At 39.6% G+C, this 14,630-nt stretch overlaps 1 protein-coding gene across 2 annotated transcripts; it reads left to right on the top strand.

Annotated features, from left to right (window-relative positions):
• Positions 1 to 991: 991 nt before the first annotated feature.
• On the top strand, positions 992 to 13,414 carry paip2b (poly(A) binding protein interacting protein 2B). Of its 2 annotated transcripts, none has more exons than XM_037112601.1 (4): positions 992 to 1,250; positions 9,773 to 9,939; positions 10,991 to 11,173; positions 11,310 to 13,414. In XM_037112601.1, the coding sequence occupies exons 2-4, from the start codon at positions 9,784 to 9,786 to the stop codon at positions 11,364 to 11,366; spliced, it is 396 nt and encodes a 131-aa protein (XP_036968496.1). In that variant the 5' UTR covers positions 992 to 1,250; positions 9,773 to 9,783; the 3' UTR covers positions 11,367 to 13,414. The 2 variants fall into 2 exon arrangements, with proteins under 2 accessions (XP_036968496.1, XP_036968495.1); XM_037112600.1 differs by lacking the exon at positions 992 to 1,250 and adding an exon at positions 3,765 to 3,922.
• The last annotated feature ends 1,216 nt before the right edge of the window (positions 13,415 to 14,630 follow it).

Below are 14,630 nucleotides of genomic sequence, written 5' to 3' on the forward strand. Positions count from 1 at the left end.
GGGCTATAAAAGGCTGTGATGCAAGTGAGTTGCCTGAACAGAATGGGCTGTGGTGTAGTGGTACAGTCATTGTCCTGGATAAATTACAACATTTCAGTGCCTTTCATCATCATGTTTTGCTATTCCCCACTAGCAACTCTGTTTAATCCAAAGATGTGTGTCATTGCTCAATCTGAACGACAATTTTAGCTGCCAGCTGTCTATAGCGGTTTTCCTCTCTGGTATTTTATTATGTCATTATGCCAAGGAGTGTCATGATGTATTTGTTCAGCCACACATAATTAGTCTACTTATCGGTGAGTGTATTTTGGTTTCGTCAGGTTTCAGCAACACCTGTGTACTTTAAAATCTTCTTTTGGCTTATGATGGTCAGCGAGCAATTATCACATACACACAATAACGTGTTTATACATTTTCTGTGTCGCAAAAAATGCGCATGAGATGTGCAACTTACATTCAGCTTCAAATTTTTTACAGTGATAGTTAACATATTTCAGGATTGCAGAAAAACCTTTGCGGTTAGTGTTTTAGAATGTCTTAGAATATCTTTTTCAGGCCCCAAAACATCTCAAAAGCTGACATGAATGTAGTGATGACAGATGAGGGACAAGGTAGAGATTTCCCTGCCCCTGAAAAGAACGTGCAGGCCACTGCTTATACTCATAAATCAAATGCTTTCATCTTTCTTCTCTCTGCCAAGCATTTTATTCCCTCTTATCCTCTCGTTTTTCTTGCCCCAACAGCCTTAACAAACATAAAAATACTGCTTCGTATCTTACAGAAAGGTCAGACCTACTCAAAACAGCCACGTTGTCAAATATCAACCGGTCATATTGATTACAAAAAAGGGGCACCAAGAAAAACGGTTTATATTTTGTTTACTTACGTGAATGGAGTGCCGGGGCGGGGCGTTTGGTCGTCTGGACCAATAGCACACCTACCAGGCGTTGAGTGACGTAAATTCCAACCAATGAGTGAAGTGTGCAGCTGGACAAACGCTACCACGACACAACGTCTTTTCCCCCCTCGTCGTTCAGGCAGAGAAATAGTGGATTTACCCCTTTTTAGCCATTAACGCAAGCTAACTAACAAAAGGGATACGTGTTTATTCAGCGTGTTGGAGATTTCTTAGAGGAATTTCTGTATTGGGTGGTTTTCTTGTGATTTTCGGGACCGGAAAAGAGCCGTCCCCCCCGACAGCTGGTTGCGGATTCCCCCCTTTTCTGACTGCGGTCACTTGAAGTTGTTTGGTGAGTCTGTTGTTATTGGTGGAGTAAAGGGGAAACCTGTGTTTGTTACACAAAACAAAGAAAGGCAGAAGGGAAGAGCGGCAAAAAAGAGACAAGAAAGGCTAAGTGTCAACTGTGTTCATCAAAAACCATCGAACTTATCTTCTGTGTACGAGCCGCTTGTAGCTTCACGTCGACAACAAGCGGCCGCAGTCATTTCACGGTTAGCATTTTGCTCATCGTGTTGCACAACTTCAGCCCACAAATATCAGGCTTAAAAGATGGTAAAAGTATCCTAAAATCTCGTAAGGCAGCTTTAAAGTCGTACCCTGCATTAGAAATAGTTAATTCGTAACCGACTTTACCACTGGAGCACTGTCAAGATCATGAAAATATGCAAATATTGGATTTGTTTCTTTACTCAGATAAGTGATTGTAGTCATTAGTCGTGTAATAATACACACTGATTCACACTCTTCACCATTGTTTTATGGCCCCTTATAAAACTCAATCAAGGTGTAATCACTTTGATTTCATTTTATAAATCGTCTGAAATACTTTTATTTCCGAAGCCACGCAGGCATCGGTGTTTGTAAGGGAGTAAAGAGAGTGCTGGTGGTGGTGATGTTGTGCTGGAGCTTCAGGGATGTTTGTTCAAATGCTGCATTCACGTACCCATTCTGAGCCCCGACTTTCGGCTGACAGCGTTACTCTGACGTGTAGTGTAGTTGGTTTATGGCCCTTGGAAGTTAACCTGTCTACTTGAGACCCGATGGCTAACAGTTAGGTGACAGGTGAAGCTATCTAATAAGTTATATCAAAGAAGGAAAGGTACGTGAACAGTCAGTACTCATAAGTGAGCGTGTTGAAGACTTAGTTGATTTCCTATTTCAAATACCCCCAATGTCACCTTTGTCCTGTGACCCATTTTGAGTTGGGGTTAGTTGATTTAAAGGAAATTAGTCACAGAAATTTTGATTATTGATGTATTGTTTAAGATATTTTCAAGAAACAGTCTTATACTCTGGCTCCAGAGACTCTTTGATTGACTCTTTCAGTGTTTTCTGTTGTTTTACAGAGAAAACAACTAATCAAGGTAAAAATAACTGTCTCAATAATTATGGAAATTAGCTGTATACTTAGAAATATTTTATTGACAATAGCTTAAGGGCTTGTAAAAACAAAAAAGAGTTTCTACACTCACCTGTCTGCTTCTTGGATAAACCCAGGTAATTCCAAAATAGCAGCCATACAGCTTATCATTTCTTCATGAAGGCGATAATGTTCAGTTTGTGTTGTGTTAATTCCGCTAAATTTAAACGAGGGGTGTTTCTAATATTTAGTTTACCGTCCCCTATTGATAAAAATGGTGGACAAAATTTTAGAAACACTTCACAGTATAATGCAGTACAATGCATCAGCACTCAACAGCTTTTTAGCATGAAAATGGGATGAACTAGGGTTAGGGTTATTTTTTTAGCTGATTGTAAGCATCGTGATCATTACTGGTTTGTTGCTGGACCACAATATCATCAGCTGCTGCCAGTAATTCAAATCTAATATATAGGGTTATATCATCTAATGGACTGATTCATTTCTTATCAGAGAATATACACAATAATAACTGAAGCACAAACCTGTGCCAAGCCTGGTGGTGTTGTGATTTTGTTATGAAGTAAAAAGAACAAAAACCCTTAAGGATAAACCACTATCCACGTTGTCTTATTTTTCCCATCAGAAAAAAATTCTGGCATTTAATCAGCATCAGGGCTGGATCTTTTTCAATCTTGGATCCATCATCTGTTAATCTCGGAGGGGAACAGGAATGGAAATACTGTGGAGGGATATAACCAGATGTGGCTCGTTGCATATCTGCACCCTGTCTGTTTCTGTGCATTACTGCAAATATTTTCTACACAATAAACAAACATCAAATCTTTCTGGTGGCACTTTGGTCAGTTTCATTCAGTTTCATTTGCTTTCGACATCCTCCTGCATGTTTAAATACTAATATTTGTCCACATGGCATGTGCACAGCATGTTCAGAAAATGTTGCTTGCCAACATTTGTTAATATCAAGATGAATTCAGACATCTAAAATAGAGCTAGTTGACATCATTATCAAAATAGCAGTGGTATTTGTAAGATAAATAACAAAGTAATTGAAGCTGATGTTCAAAGTAATTTACTGTAATCCACTGTTATGGTTGGTTTGTGTAAAACAAGTTCTAATTACAGTTCATGCAAAACTAGAGCTGTCATCAATCAATGTTTTGAGTATTTATCGCGCAAAAATGACAGGAGCGGCAACTTTCTTTAGGACCAGCCACACAAATGTGAAGAATTTTATATATAAAGTTAAACGGAACATGTTGCGGGTTGGACAAAACAAGATGGTTATCTTGGTTTTGGCAACTTGTGACAAACATTTGCCACATGTTTTGTTCATGTGAAATGTATCGTAATTCCCACATTCCTGGTGGAACTTGAATGCAGCACCGGACCACGTGACCGGCCCAGCTTTCTAACGTTAGCAAGGTGGCTAACAAGATTTAGCTAACTTGAGCTACGTTGCATCGCCGCAGAGAGTAATCCCAACTGGAGAAACGACGAACACGCAGTCTTCGCCCGTTAGTTGCAATAACGTTGTGTAACGTCACACCTCGAAGTGAACGCCGAGAGCACAATGCCAGGTAATTTTAACTTGTACTACCTTGAATTTTCACGGTTCGTCGTGTGTGTGTAAAGCTGTTGTAATCCCCGAAGTGGAGGCTTGTTTTGTTGACCTGCTTCACTGGATGCTGCCGCTGCTGCCATGCTGTAGCAGCGTGCTAGCTGATAACGGACAGCCGACTTTGTTTAGCCTCAAGCATCCGATCGCGAGCGGAGTTTGACCCCAGCTCGTGGTTATCATGTTATATTAGCCAGCTACGTGTTTTTCTTGTGGCCCACACTTCGCTTTGAAGCGGATTTCACGCAAACGCACCGCCCGACTTCCATTAAAATAACTGTTTTTAGCCACCCAGCCGTCTACCCTTTGTTGCTTTGATAGCTTTCACCTTAGGCCCACCCGCTCATTGACAGCACAGCTATGTCTATCCACTTGGCCTGTTAGCCACCGTAAACTAGCCACTTAGCATTACCTCGACTAAAACCGTCCAATCCATTTACCAACTTTCCAGGTAGGCCCTGACACCTGGTTTAGCCTGTTAGCTCACCGAAGACATTAGCAGGCTTTAAACGACTACGACACAGCCCCCGTTACATACAGCACACTTAACTGTTACATTACATAATCTGTTATGTCGCGGTGTATTTTGTGCGTGTATAAAGCACTGTATATTCAGCTGATGGTGTTAAACCAGCTTATCTCGTTTTTTTGTTGGTTTTTTTTTTGTTGTTTTTTTTCCCCCGAGTTATCGTCGCTCGGCAGGTCGAAGCCGTGGGCGAAATTGTTTTTTTTTTCTTCCCCCCATACAGGTACACAAAGTATCTTGGCGTTCTGAAATGACACATGGCGTTATAGCACGACAATTTTACGTGCTGAGTCTTAAATTACGTTTACAAACCCTGTCTTATCGTGCATTTCTACTTCAACTTATTTTGTCATTATCCAGGAATTTCAGCAGTTTACTAACCGGTTTACCCTCAACATGAATGAGTCCACATGTAAACATGTCAGCTAATGTGCTCATTATTTTAAAATTGGTATTATTAGTTTTAATTTATGTGGTTTCAATAAAAGTATTTTCATTATTCAGTAAGGCATTAGATGATTACTTTCTTGAAGACTAATCTCTGTGAACCAGTGTGCACCCCAGCACCCAGAGCACACAGTACCATTGTAAGATTGCTTCTTTTCTTTGTTCAGAAATCCTATTCCCCAAAAATATTCAATGTCCAAAGACATTAAAGCAAGAGTGATGGCAAATCCTCCTTTTGGGTTAGGTGTATCATCAGTTGTTCACAGAGATTTAAGTGTTGCTTTTATGTGTTTTTGTTTGACCAACAGCCCCAAACGACCAAATATTTAATTTACAGTTGGACAAAAGCAGCTGGAACCAGTGTAGATTTGTGTTGATTTTGAGTTACTGAAAGTATTGTTGTATTATCAGAAATGATTGCAAAATAATGTTTTCGATGGTAAAATTTAGTTTTTTCTCGCTCTTTCATTAGAAGTGCATCTCCAACAGATTTTGATTTAGTGGCATTTTCTGTCTTTATCAATATTGGAAGGATCTAGTTGGTATGCTTGATTCAGAACTACAGCTTAATCACATCCGTTTTTTCCTCTGTAGTCCTGTGTCAGAACAGCATTTTACTTTTCCACTGTTCATCTTTCACCCTCATTGAATCGGATCAAATCTCACTCTGCTTGTAGACATTGAGGATGCTAGGCCTCGCTCGCTAACTAAATATTACATGGCGACCGACACATGGTTATGCAACATGAACATGTTAAGTGCTACATGCTGTACATAAAGGCACAGTGCTCGCTGTTTCCCCTGTTCTTTATTCATGCTGGGTCAACTGCTGTGCACTCTGTTTCTTGAGCTGACAGTGATGCTCAACAACTGTTAGAATTGATTTTTATGGCTCATATTCACATGAGTCCTTTTATCTTAATGATTTTTCTGCTCTGAAGAAATCTCTTTAAGGAGGATGCAGCTAACTTATTTTTCTTATCAATTAATTAATTGATTCTATTAAAATTAAATACTTATTTTGTAAAACCTTTAAAAAGTCTGGCAGTGTCATTATGTTGCTTCTTTTGGACACAACATGATGTTATTCAATTTCAACTGATATCAAACAGAAAAAAACAGCAAATCCTCACATTTTAGAAGCTGGAACCAGATTTATTTATTGATTGCTTCATAAATGACTCAACAGTCAATTTAGCTTTAACCCCAATGCACTTTAATGTTGGGTTAACTTTGTTTTGTCTGCTTTGCTTTTCCTTCCTTCCATGCCTGGTGTGTGTAATCAAAAGCAACAGATTTTCAGTTTTGATGTGTTAAAGTCTGTGTAGTTTCGTAACAGTTTATAGGCTCCAGTAAAAATGAAATTGAACACTGGCACAGTCACACATGCAGGCTTCAGACACACTGGCACTTTGCTCACTAGTGCAGAATTAAATGTAGGCCTGACGTTTCCCTTGCAACATGTTCTTTCTTACTCTCTTCTGCCTGATTGTTTGCTTTCAAAGCATGTATGTCATGTAAATCATTTCAGCTTTGTCATTTGCTACAGATAGACAGAAACTCTGATAACTGTCAGCCAGTCAGACACACCACCTGTAAGTCTACTAACCTACTTAGATTATACATGTTTATTTGAACTCCTCTGAAGGACATTGTGTCCCTCTTGTCACGGGGTACAGTGAAGAGCTAGCCGAGCTTAACTCGCACATGTTTGTTACATTGGCCGGGACAGAAACAGCAGGTATAGGTGTCAGTCATTATGTCCTGGATTTAGAAATCAGGTGAGTGAAGCTGCTGGGAGTTTGAGGATAACAAGTCAAACATTGCAATGGTGCGTCTGCATTGGGCTGACCCTGAGGCTGTGAGCGTGGCTTGGTTGAGATCATCGTTTTCCTTTTTTTTTTTTTCTCCCTGCTGCGAGGCCGCAGTTGAGTCATGACAAGTCTGTCGGAGCTGGCTGGCAGTCTGAGGATTATGTCATTATAGTGGGCATTTATCATCTGAGCAGGAGTCCTTGGTTTGTCGCTGAAGTAGGGATGCGCCAACAATTATGTATGGTCACTAATTTACTGTACTCTACCTGTGATATGGTAGTCATGATGGTATTAGATTTTCATGTGGGGCACGATGCAATGATTGCAGAAGAAGTGCAATAAGTCTGAGGTTCCCTACAGGAAGCTGAAAGAGGAGGCTGTCTCTAAGTGATGGAATTCCTACTTTGATACAAGACATTGAAAAATAATGAAATTCAGTACCATTTTCAAAACCACAGGGAAAAAGACGCATCATTGAAGTGATGTTACATATTTAAAAGATAAGGAAAACCAGGCTGTAATATGACGAGATACAACCTTTTTCCATTTGGACAGTAGTCAACAACAGCAGAATATTGGGCACCTGTAGAGCAGCTGGTACTGTAGTTTCAATGCTACATAAAAAGAGAAACTACAGTAAATAATCAGAATAGATATGCATTGATACTTTTTAAAACACTAGCCTCTTTGTACTCACCACTGCAACTCACAAGTAATTTTATTGTTGTGTTAAGATGTTTAATTATTTCCTTGTTAAATACAATAGTCTTGTAAAATGTAAAATGTTGATCAGTGTTTACCAAGAGTTTGTACACAACCTGTCGATATTCAGTTTACTGTCACAAAGGCGTAAAGAAACAAGAGTGTTCTGATTTAAGATGCTGGAGAATTTCAACTTAAATCTTCTTTTTTTGTTTACTTAAACTGACTCGATTTATTATTAGAATAGTTGGTGATATATTTAACCGTTGACAACTAATCAGATAATTACTACTGGTCTGTTTTCAATAGAAAGTAGCGACTTTTGCGTGACAATCATGAATCATGCTGTGAGAGTGCAAGCTGAAACATGCACAAAGTACAGAATTTCCCTTAATTACACAAGCAGTCTCTAAAATGACTCTGTAAGCAATTGGCACCTGACTTAACACCTAAAGTGTGTGGCACTATAGCCAGAATGACAGCAAAGCATTTTACTGAACCCTATATTGATTCTTTAGCGTTTTTGTCTTTCACTGTATCAAACTTTTCCCTCTATTTATCCAAAAGCATTTACAGATGTGAGTTACACCTGCAGCCTCTGTATTGAAACATGATGCACATCTTGAGCATTAACTTTTTCTTTTTTTGACTGATTCCAAGTTGTGCTTTACTTTGCTGTTCTGTGTCATGTTCTTGACTTGGATTTAAATCTTGCTCGACTTGGTAATTTTTCTCCTTGCACACCAAAGTCCACACTGTGCTTGAATTTATCTTTTTATTTGGCAACTGATTTCACACTCTAATAGTGACCGATCGATTATCGGCCACCGATATATCGGGGCCCAATAGAACGGCCTGATTTCTATCGGGGGTTCTATTGTATCGGTGAAATGTTGCGCCGATAGAAAAAAAGTGTGACAATGACAAAATCACGCGCTGATGTACGGATTTATTTTGTCCAGTGTGGCGCGCTTAGCTCAGCCAGAGACTTTGGCTCAGCTCACATTTCAGTGAAGTCCTCAGACGCTGACTGACAGCATGTTGGTTATTTAGACTTGTTTGTTTATTTATTTATTTATGTATCGAATGTTCTGCTACATTATTTATTTTTACTTTTGTTCATGTGCCAATCTGCTCTTTTTCTCAGCTTGACTGGACAAGTTCAAATGTTAAATGTCATTTAAAAGAAGTCTGTTAAATGTTTTTAACAGACTTGAATAAAGACATTGGTTTAAGAAAGCATCTGTCTGTACTACTGCCACTGTGACTGTACTATTGCATAATCAGATTGGTGCAAAATCTATGCACAATCCAAGGCCTGTTTTCATTCCAGCTCAAAAACTCACTATATTGGTTGCATATCGGCTATCGGTGATTGCACCCCCTCTAATATCGGCTATCGTTATCGGGCCAAAGAATCCATATTGGCTGGACACTATACTCTAAACAGTGTTTGCCTGAGTGAATCAGAATCAGAATCAGAAAAGCTTTATTGCCAAGTACGATTTTACACATACGAGGAATTTGTTGTGGTGATGTTGGTGCATGCATCAAATAACTATTAAGTGAAAATATAACAAGTTAACAATATAAACTATTTAAAGAATAGAAAATATAACAAAATAACAATATAAATATATATACACAATCTGTTTTTTGGGTAAAAGGATAAAAGGAGCAAACCATTGTATATCTTCACGATGCCGGTCTGGCCCGGTTTGTTTTCTCGGTTAATGATAAACACTGCGTTGCCTCATTGCTGCAGCACACTCTACCAAGCTGAATAACTATTGATTGCAGTTGTAAAATGTCAACGACACTGTTAAGCCTTCAGACTCATTTGGAGTTGGAACATATTTAGATCCAACGGGGTGCTTTTGGTGACTGGGATCTGTCCCGGCTGCTGTTGCTGTTCTCAGTCTGTTTCTTATTTCACATCATGAGATATGGAAAGTTTGTTAGTGTTACTGTTTATTAAGACTTTGGCATGTGTGAGGAAGATTTCCAGCTGTAGCTAGAAAGTAATTGAGTTTCTGCTAATTTGTTCAATTTTGGATCTTGGCCTGAAAAGTTGGAGCCTTGATTGTGTTGAGATAATGAAAGTTTTATAGCCAATTAAACACAGCTGTGGGTGAATAAATACAAAAGTCAAACCTTGCCTCAAGAATGAAAGTGAAGTATGAGTGGTGGCAAGTTTTTTTGGCGAGGCTCAGTTGTGTCTGATTTTGAAGTAAACTTCACCGAGATGAAGTTCTAATTTCCTGTTTGACTTTTTGACCTGTGTTCTGGCTATTGAACTTGTGTAACTGTCTTTGCCCTGCAGAGCCAGCTGAGATGAGCGGTCCAGAGGTCGCCAAGACACCGGGAGGAGGAGCTCCGGGCAAGGAGGGAAAGGAGCCAGTGGCCAATGGGCACGCAGGAGAGGGCAACGACGCCAACCCATTCGCCGAGTACATGTGGATGGAGAATGAGGAGGAGTATAACAGACAGGTATGGTGCTCAGTACACACCCACACACAGTTCTCTTTCTACTCTCATCCCTTCTATTCAGTCTCAGCCCTACTTTGTCTCTGCAAACATCTCACCCATATACCACCTCTCATTTTCTTCCTTGTGGGTTTTGACTTTCACATCATTATAATTGTGGTGTTCAGACCAGCATCAGCACCGTGTCAAAACGTGTTCTCTTAATTTTCAATGAAATGAGGAGGAGAGATGGGGAAATGATGTGTATTAAATATTCCAAGATGGAATAGAACTGGGGCGGTTGCTGTTTGTGATCAGCACCCTGGGCCATATTCGTACTGGTGCTTTAACCCCCCCACACATACTTTTTCTCTACCCTTGCTGATGCGCCTCTGTTAATTCAGCTCTGCCACTTTTTTTTGTGCTTTCCCTAACCCTCATTCATCTTTTCTTCACCATCCTGACTGAGGTTCTCAGGGCATCTGATAACTGATGGCTATCAGTGCTTTGACAGATCAGTTTCCCTCCCATGCCCCACACACACTCATTCACTTTTATTACTTTCATGCCTCACTCTTGCTTTACTCCCTCCTCATAACCAAGGTATTTTTAATGCCTCTGAAGAACACCTTGAGGATTTTTTTTTTCCATTCTGGCATAGGTTTCCTCTCCGACCCAAGAAATAACTGATTTTAATATGAGGTTGTCAAATATCAAGGTCTCTGTGACCTCAAACGCATTCATTTATTGATTTGGCCATTACACAACAATTATAGGATTATTATGTCACAATTTAACTCAGTGTCTAATAAGATAGAATGATAAAGATACAACATTTTATATCCCAAAGGCCAACTTCCCTGCCAAATTATATTTAGCAAAATGATCTGTGGACTATTCTGTGCCATTCATTTCCCCTTTTCAGCAGTCTGTATCTCGACTGTTCAAGTTGTTAACGCTCTCTTGGCGGGATGAGTCATGTGTTAGTGTATGTATAGTCATAACATATTCCTGAGAAGCCCCAGCATTTATGTCACTCATTTCTCTCCTCCTTCTCCTCCTCGTCATCTCCCAGGTGGAAGAGGAGCTGTTGGAGCAGGAGTTTCTGGAGCGCTGCTTCCAGGAAATGCTGGAGGAGGAGGACCAGGATTGGTTCATTCCTTCGCGTGACCTCAACAACCAGGGAGTGGGGCAGCTGCAGCAGCAGCTCAACGGCCTGTCTGTCAACGATCACCACAGCAACCTGGAGGAAGTGGCGGTGAGTCAGAAGGATCTGATTTCACAAGATTATTATTTTTCTAAACTCACTTAGAAATTAATCATGAAAGGAGAAGAATTAAAGACTTGAAGGAATTTGTTCTTACTTTTTTTTTTTTTTTTCCTTTCCCCCGCAGAGGAAGAGCATCTTGAATCCCGAAGCGAAGGAGTTCGTCCCGGGGAAGAAATACTAGGAGTCCCCCTCACCCCCATGGAGCCTTCACACGCACACACACAAACACACACCAGTCCTCACATATTCTCAGAGACTCTGGCGGCCATGACCGCGCACACACTGATTCTTACACACATACACGCATGCACAGACACTCATGCAGACAGAATTGAAGTCAGTGGCGTGCTGGCAGGCCCACTTGGGGGGTGGGGGGATTTCTTTTTCTTTTCTTTTTGTTTCTTTAATCTTTTTATTTCCTGTTTGTTTCTTGTAAACTGAGGGACATTGGGAACAGGGGTGGGGGACGGGTGTAATACCAGCACCGCCCTGCTGCGGGCGCTAGCTCATCATTGCATTTCAGATGACACTGTTGACATTTATTGAGTATGCAGATCTCACTCATGTCCCCTTTGAACTGAGGCAGCTACCAAGGAGTGATGCCAGGATAACAATATAATCCAAAACATCTTATTAACTTTAAAACTCACTCACACATTTGTTGATTTGTGTGCTGTCAAATTTGGAAGAACAATGCCAATACGCTGAGGGTTTCCCAGACAGTGTGGTCAGAGAGTGACTAACGTTTCAGGGGACTAGATGGGTTTCTGCCACTGCTCTGTAGAGTCACCACGGTCAGTCAAACCCGTTGACATTTGCTCCTATGATGTCACAAGCTCCCTGTGGCATCATAGACCTTGCTCGTGTGGAAACACGGGTTCTTATTTGTACCTGCAGCGGCTCCGTTCCAAACCAAATACAGACCCCACCCTCCCCACACGCTTGTGTTTGAAGTGATCTTAACAGACATGGACAGGTGTAATCATGGATATGAAATTATTTTCCCAATTTATGTGGAATTCCATGTATCTTTTGTCCAGCTTATTATAATAGGTGTGAGTCTCCCAATCACACATCAAGTTGAGTTAAGCAAGAAAAATATTATCAACGGAACGGAACGTCAGAGCTTTTTGAACCATACAAAACTCAGTTGTCATTTTTTTGTTTTTCGTTCAGCGTCATCCTTAAATTCAATTTGGATTTCTGTGGTGTAGTGAACTATCGTGTTACAGGGGAGTATTTGGTCTGGAACAATGCCACTGCCTATCTCTCTGCCGGAACAACTTGGTTTGTCCAGCATCAGATCAAGTGTCCATATCCAAATCAGGTTTTCAAATAGCCTCTCCTCCTCTTTTTTTTTTTTTTCTTTTTCTTTTTTTTTCTTCATGTTTTGAGGATGAGGCATTTTGTGTCTCTACTGGGTACAGTAACCTGTGGTGTCCATTCAGTCCTGTTTGCAGGGGAAAACGTAAGGAGACAATATTGTCACGGCCAGAATAAAGCAGTGTGGAACAGGTGGCTGACAGCATGTTCTCCTTTCTGTTCTTCTCTATGTAGGTTGACTGTTTTTGAGGAAGTTCTTTTTAACCATAAGTCTGTGTTTTGGTCTGGCTTTCCCTGAAACGTCCTTGTGCAAATATAATCTCCGTTAAATTGTGAGCCATTAAGAAAAAGTTGTATATGTGAAGATGCATTTCAGGAAACCCAGATTCTTATTTACAGAAATTATGAATTATTGAGTCGGTCTTGGCTAAAAAATGCAAAGCAACACGAGGGAAAATCTTGTAATCTAACTATTCATCTTGAGTTCACTTTTCACTAGTGTTATGACAGTGACAATGTCTTATGTATTTGACTGTATTGGTGTTAAGTAGACACTTTAGCATTTATACTTCATTGAAGTATCTGACAGGGAAAAGCACTCATTTTAAACCCTTGCAGCTTTTCCAAATTTCAGCCTAACAAGTACTCAAGTGTTTTCTTAGAGCGTGCAGTAGAAGCCGGGTTAAAACGGAACTTCCTCGCACAGTGTTGGACCACAGATGTCGTTTGGCACCCTGGTGAAGCCAATAGGAATGTCCGCCAGGTGGATTGTACAACATGAAATCATTTTTGGTGATTTTGTTTAGATGAGTTAGACGACAGAAGCCGTTTAAAAAAAGAAAAAAAGAAAAAAAAAAAAAAAAAAAAAAAAAAAGAAGAGGTCCAGAAGACACAGAGTATGAATTTCAATACAAATAAAAATAATGAAAAAAGATGAATAAAGATGTTAAAGACAAATTGCCCTGATTTGGTCTTTTGTTATCTTCACACAGTATTATGAGCAATTTACAGGGAAAACGTTTCTTCTAGTGAGACTCATCGACTGGATTTCATTACCAGGATGTTTCAAGCGTAGGCTTATAAACAAAACAGTTTTGATTTTTCTGACGTCTAATGAACTAAGTTTAAAGGGACTTTTCAGAGGCCGAATTAAGGGTCCAGGCTGGTATGTGTGAAACCGCTGCAAAAATATCTTCTCAAGTCTGTCAAATGTAAGAATTGGTTATTACTTCTCTTCTAATCCTTTGCAGGAACATCCACTAGTATTCATCTCAACTGCAAAAATAGACATGTAAATAATTTGCTGGTAAATAGTTGATGGAAATGTTACTTTTAAATTCACCTTAGTGTTCTTCTATTTAGGAAGGAAGACATTACTTGGATCGATCTTTCTTTCTAGTCATTCATAGGCTCTTGCATGCCCATCCTCATTGCGTAGTCATACAGCTATGTTTCCTTGCCCCGGGATACATTGCATGAGTAACAAAGTTTCCAAACCAGAAAAAATAAAAACTGATCAGTGTCACTTTATAATATGATTCTGATCATGAAATAATGTGAAACTTATAACATGATAAATAATGGTCGTGGACGGAGTTACAGTCTTTGCATGATGTACTCCGGTTGTGAACCGGCAGTCGGTCTTGTGCAATGAACTGGAATCACCATTGCCCAAAACACTGGTAATGTTACACCACCTCTGAGATTTCTAAGAAACACGGTGTACCAGAGGAGTGCCTCTTACACATAGTACAAGAACATGTAAGTGTATTTTTACATAGTTAATTTCTTTTAAAACCTGCATTTGGGTTATTCAACCCTAGCATAAGCACACACCACAAAATCTAACTACCATTTTTATATATATATATGCATATATATATATATATATATATGCATATATGCATATATGCATATATATATATATATATATATATATATATATATATGCATGCAGAATTTAGGTAAAGTAGAAGTAGACAGTTTCATGCTCCATAACCACATTTGGTGGCTGCTTAAAATCCTCTGTAGCCAAACCTGAACCCACATAACGTTGCAACCATAAGATGGATAGATGGATAGATAGATAGAAAACTTTATTAATCCCCGAGGGGAAATTCAC

Source organism: Acanthopagrus latus, chromosome 10 (genome assembly GCF_904848185.1).
Source record: "Acanthopagrus latus isolate v.2019 chromosome 10, fAcaLat1.1, whole genome shotgun sequence".
In the NCBI taxonomy this organism is placed as follows: Eukaryota; Metazoa; Chordata; class Actinopteri; order Spariformes; family Sparidae; genus Acanthopagrus; species Acanthopagrus latus.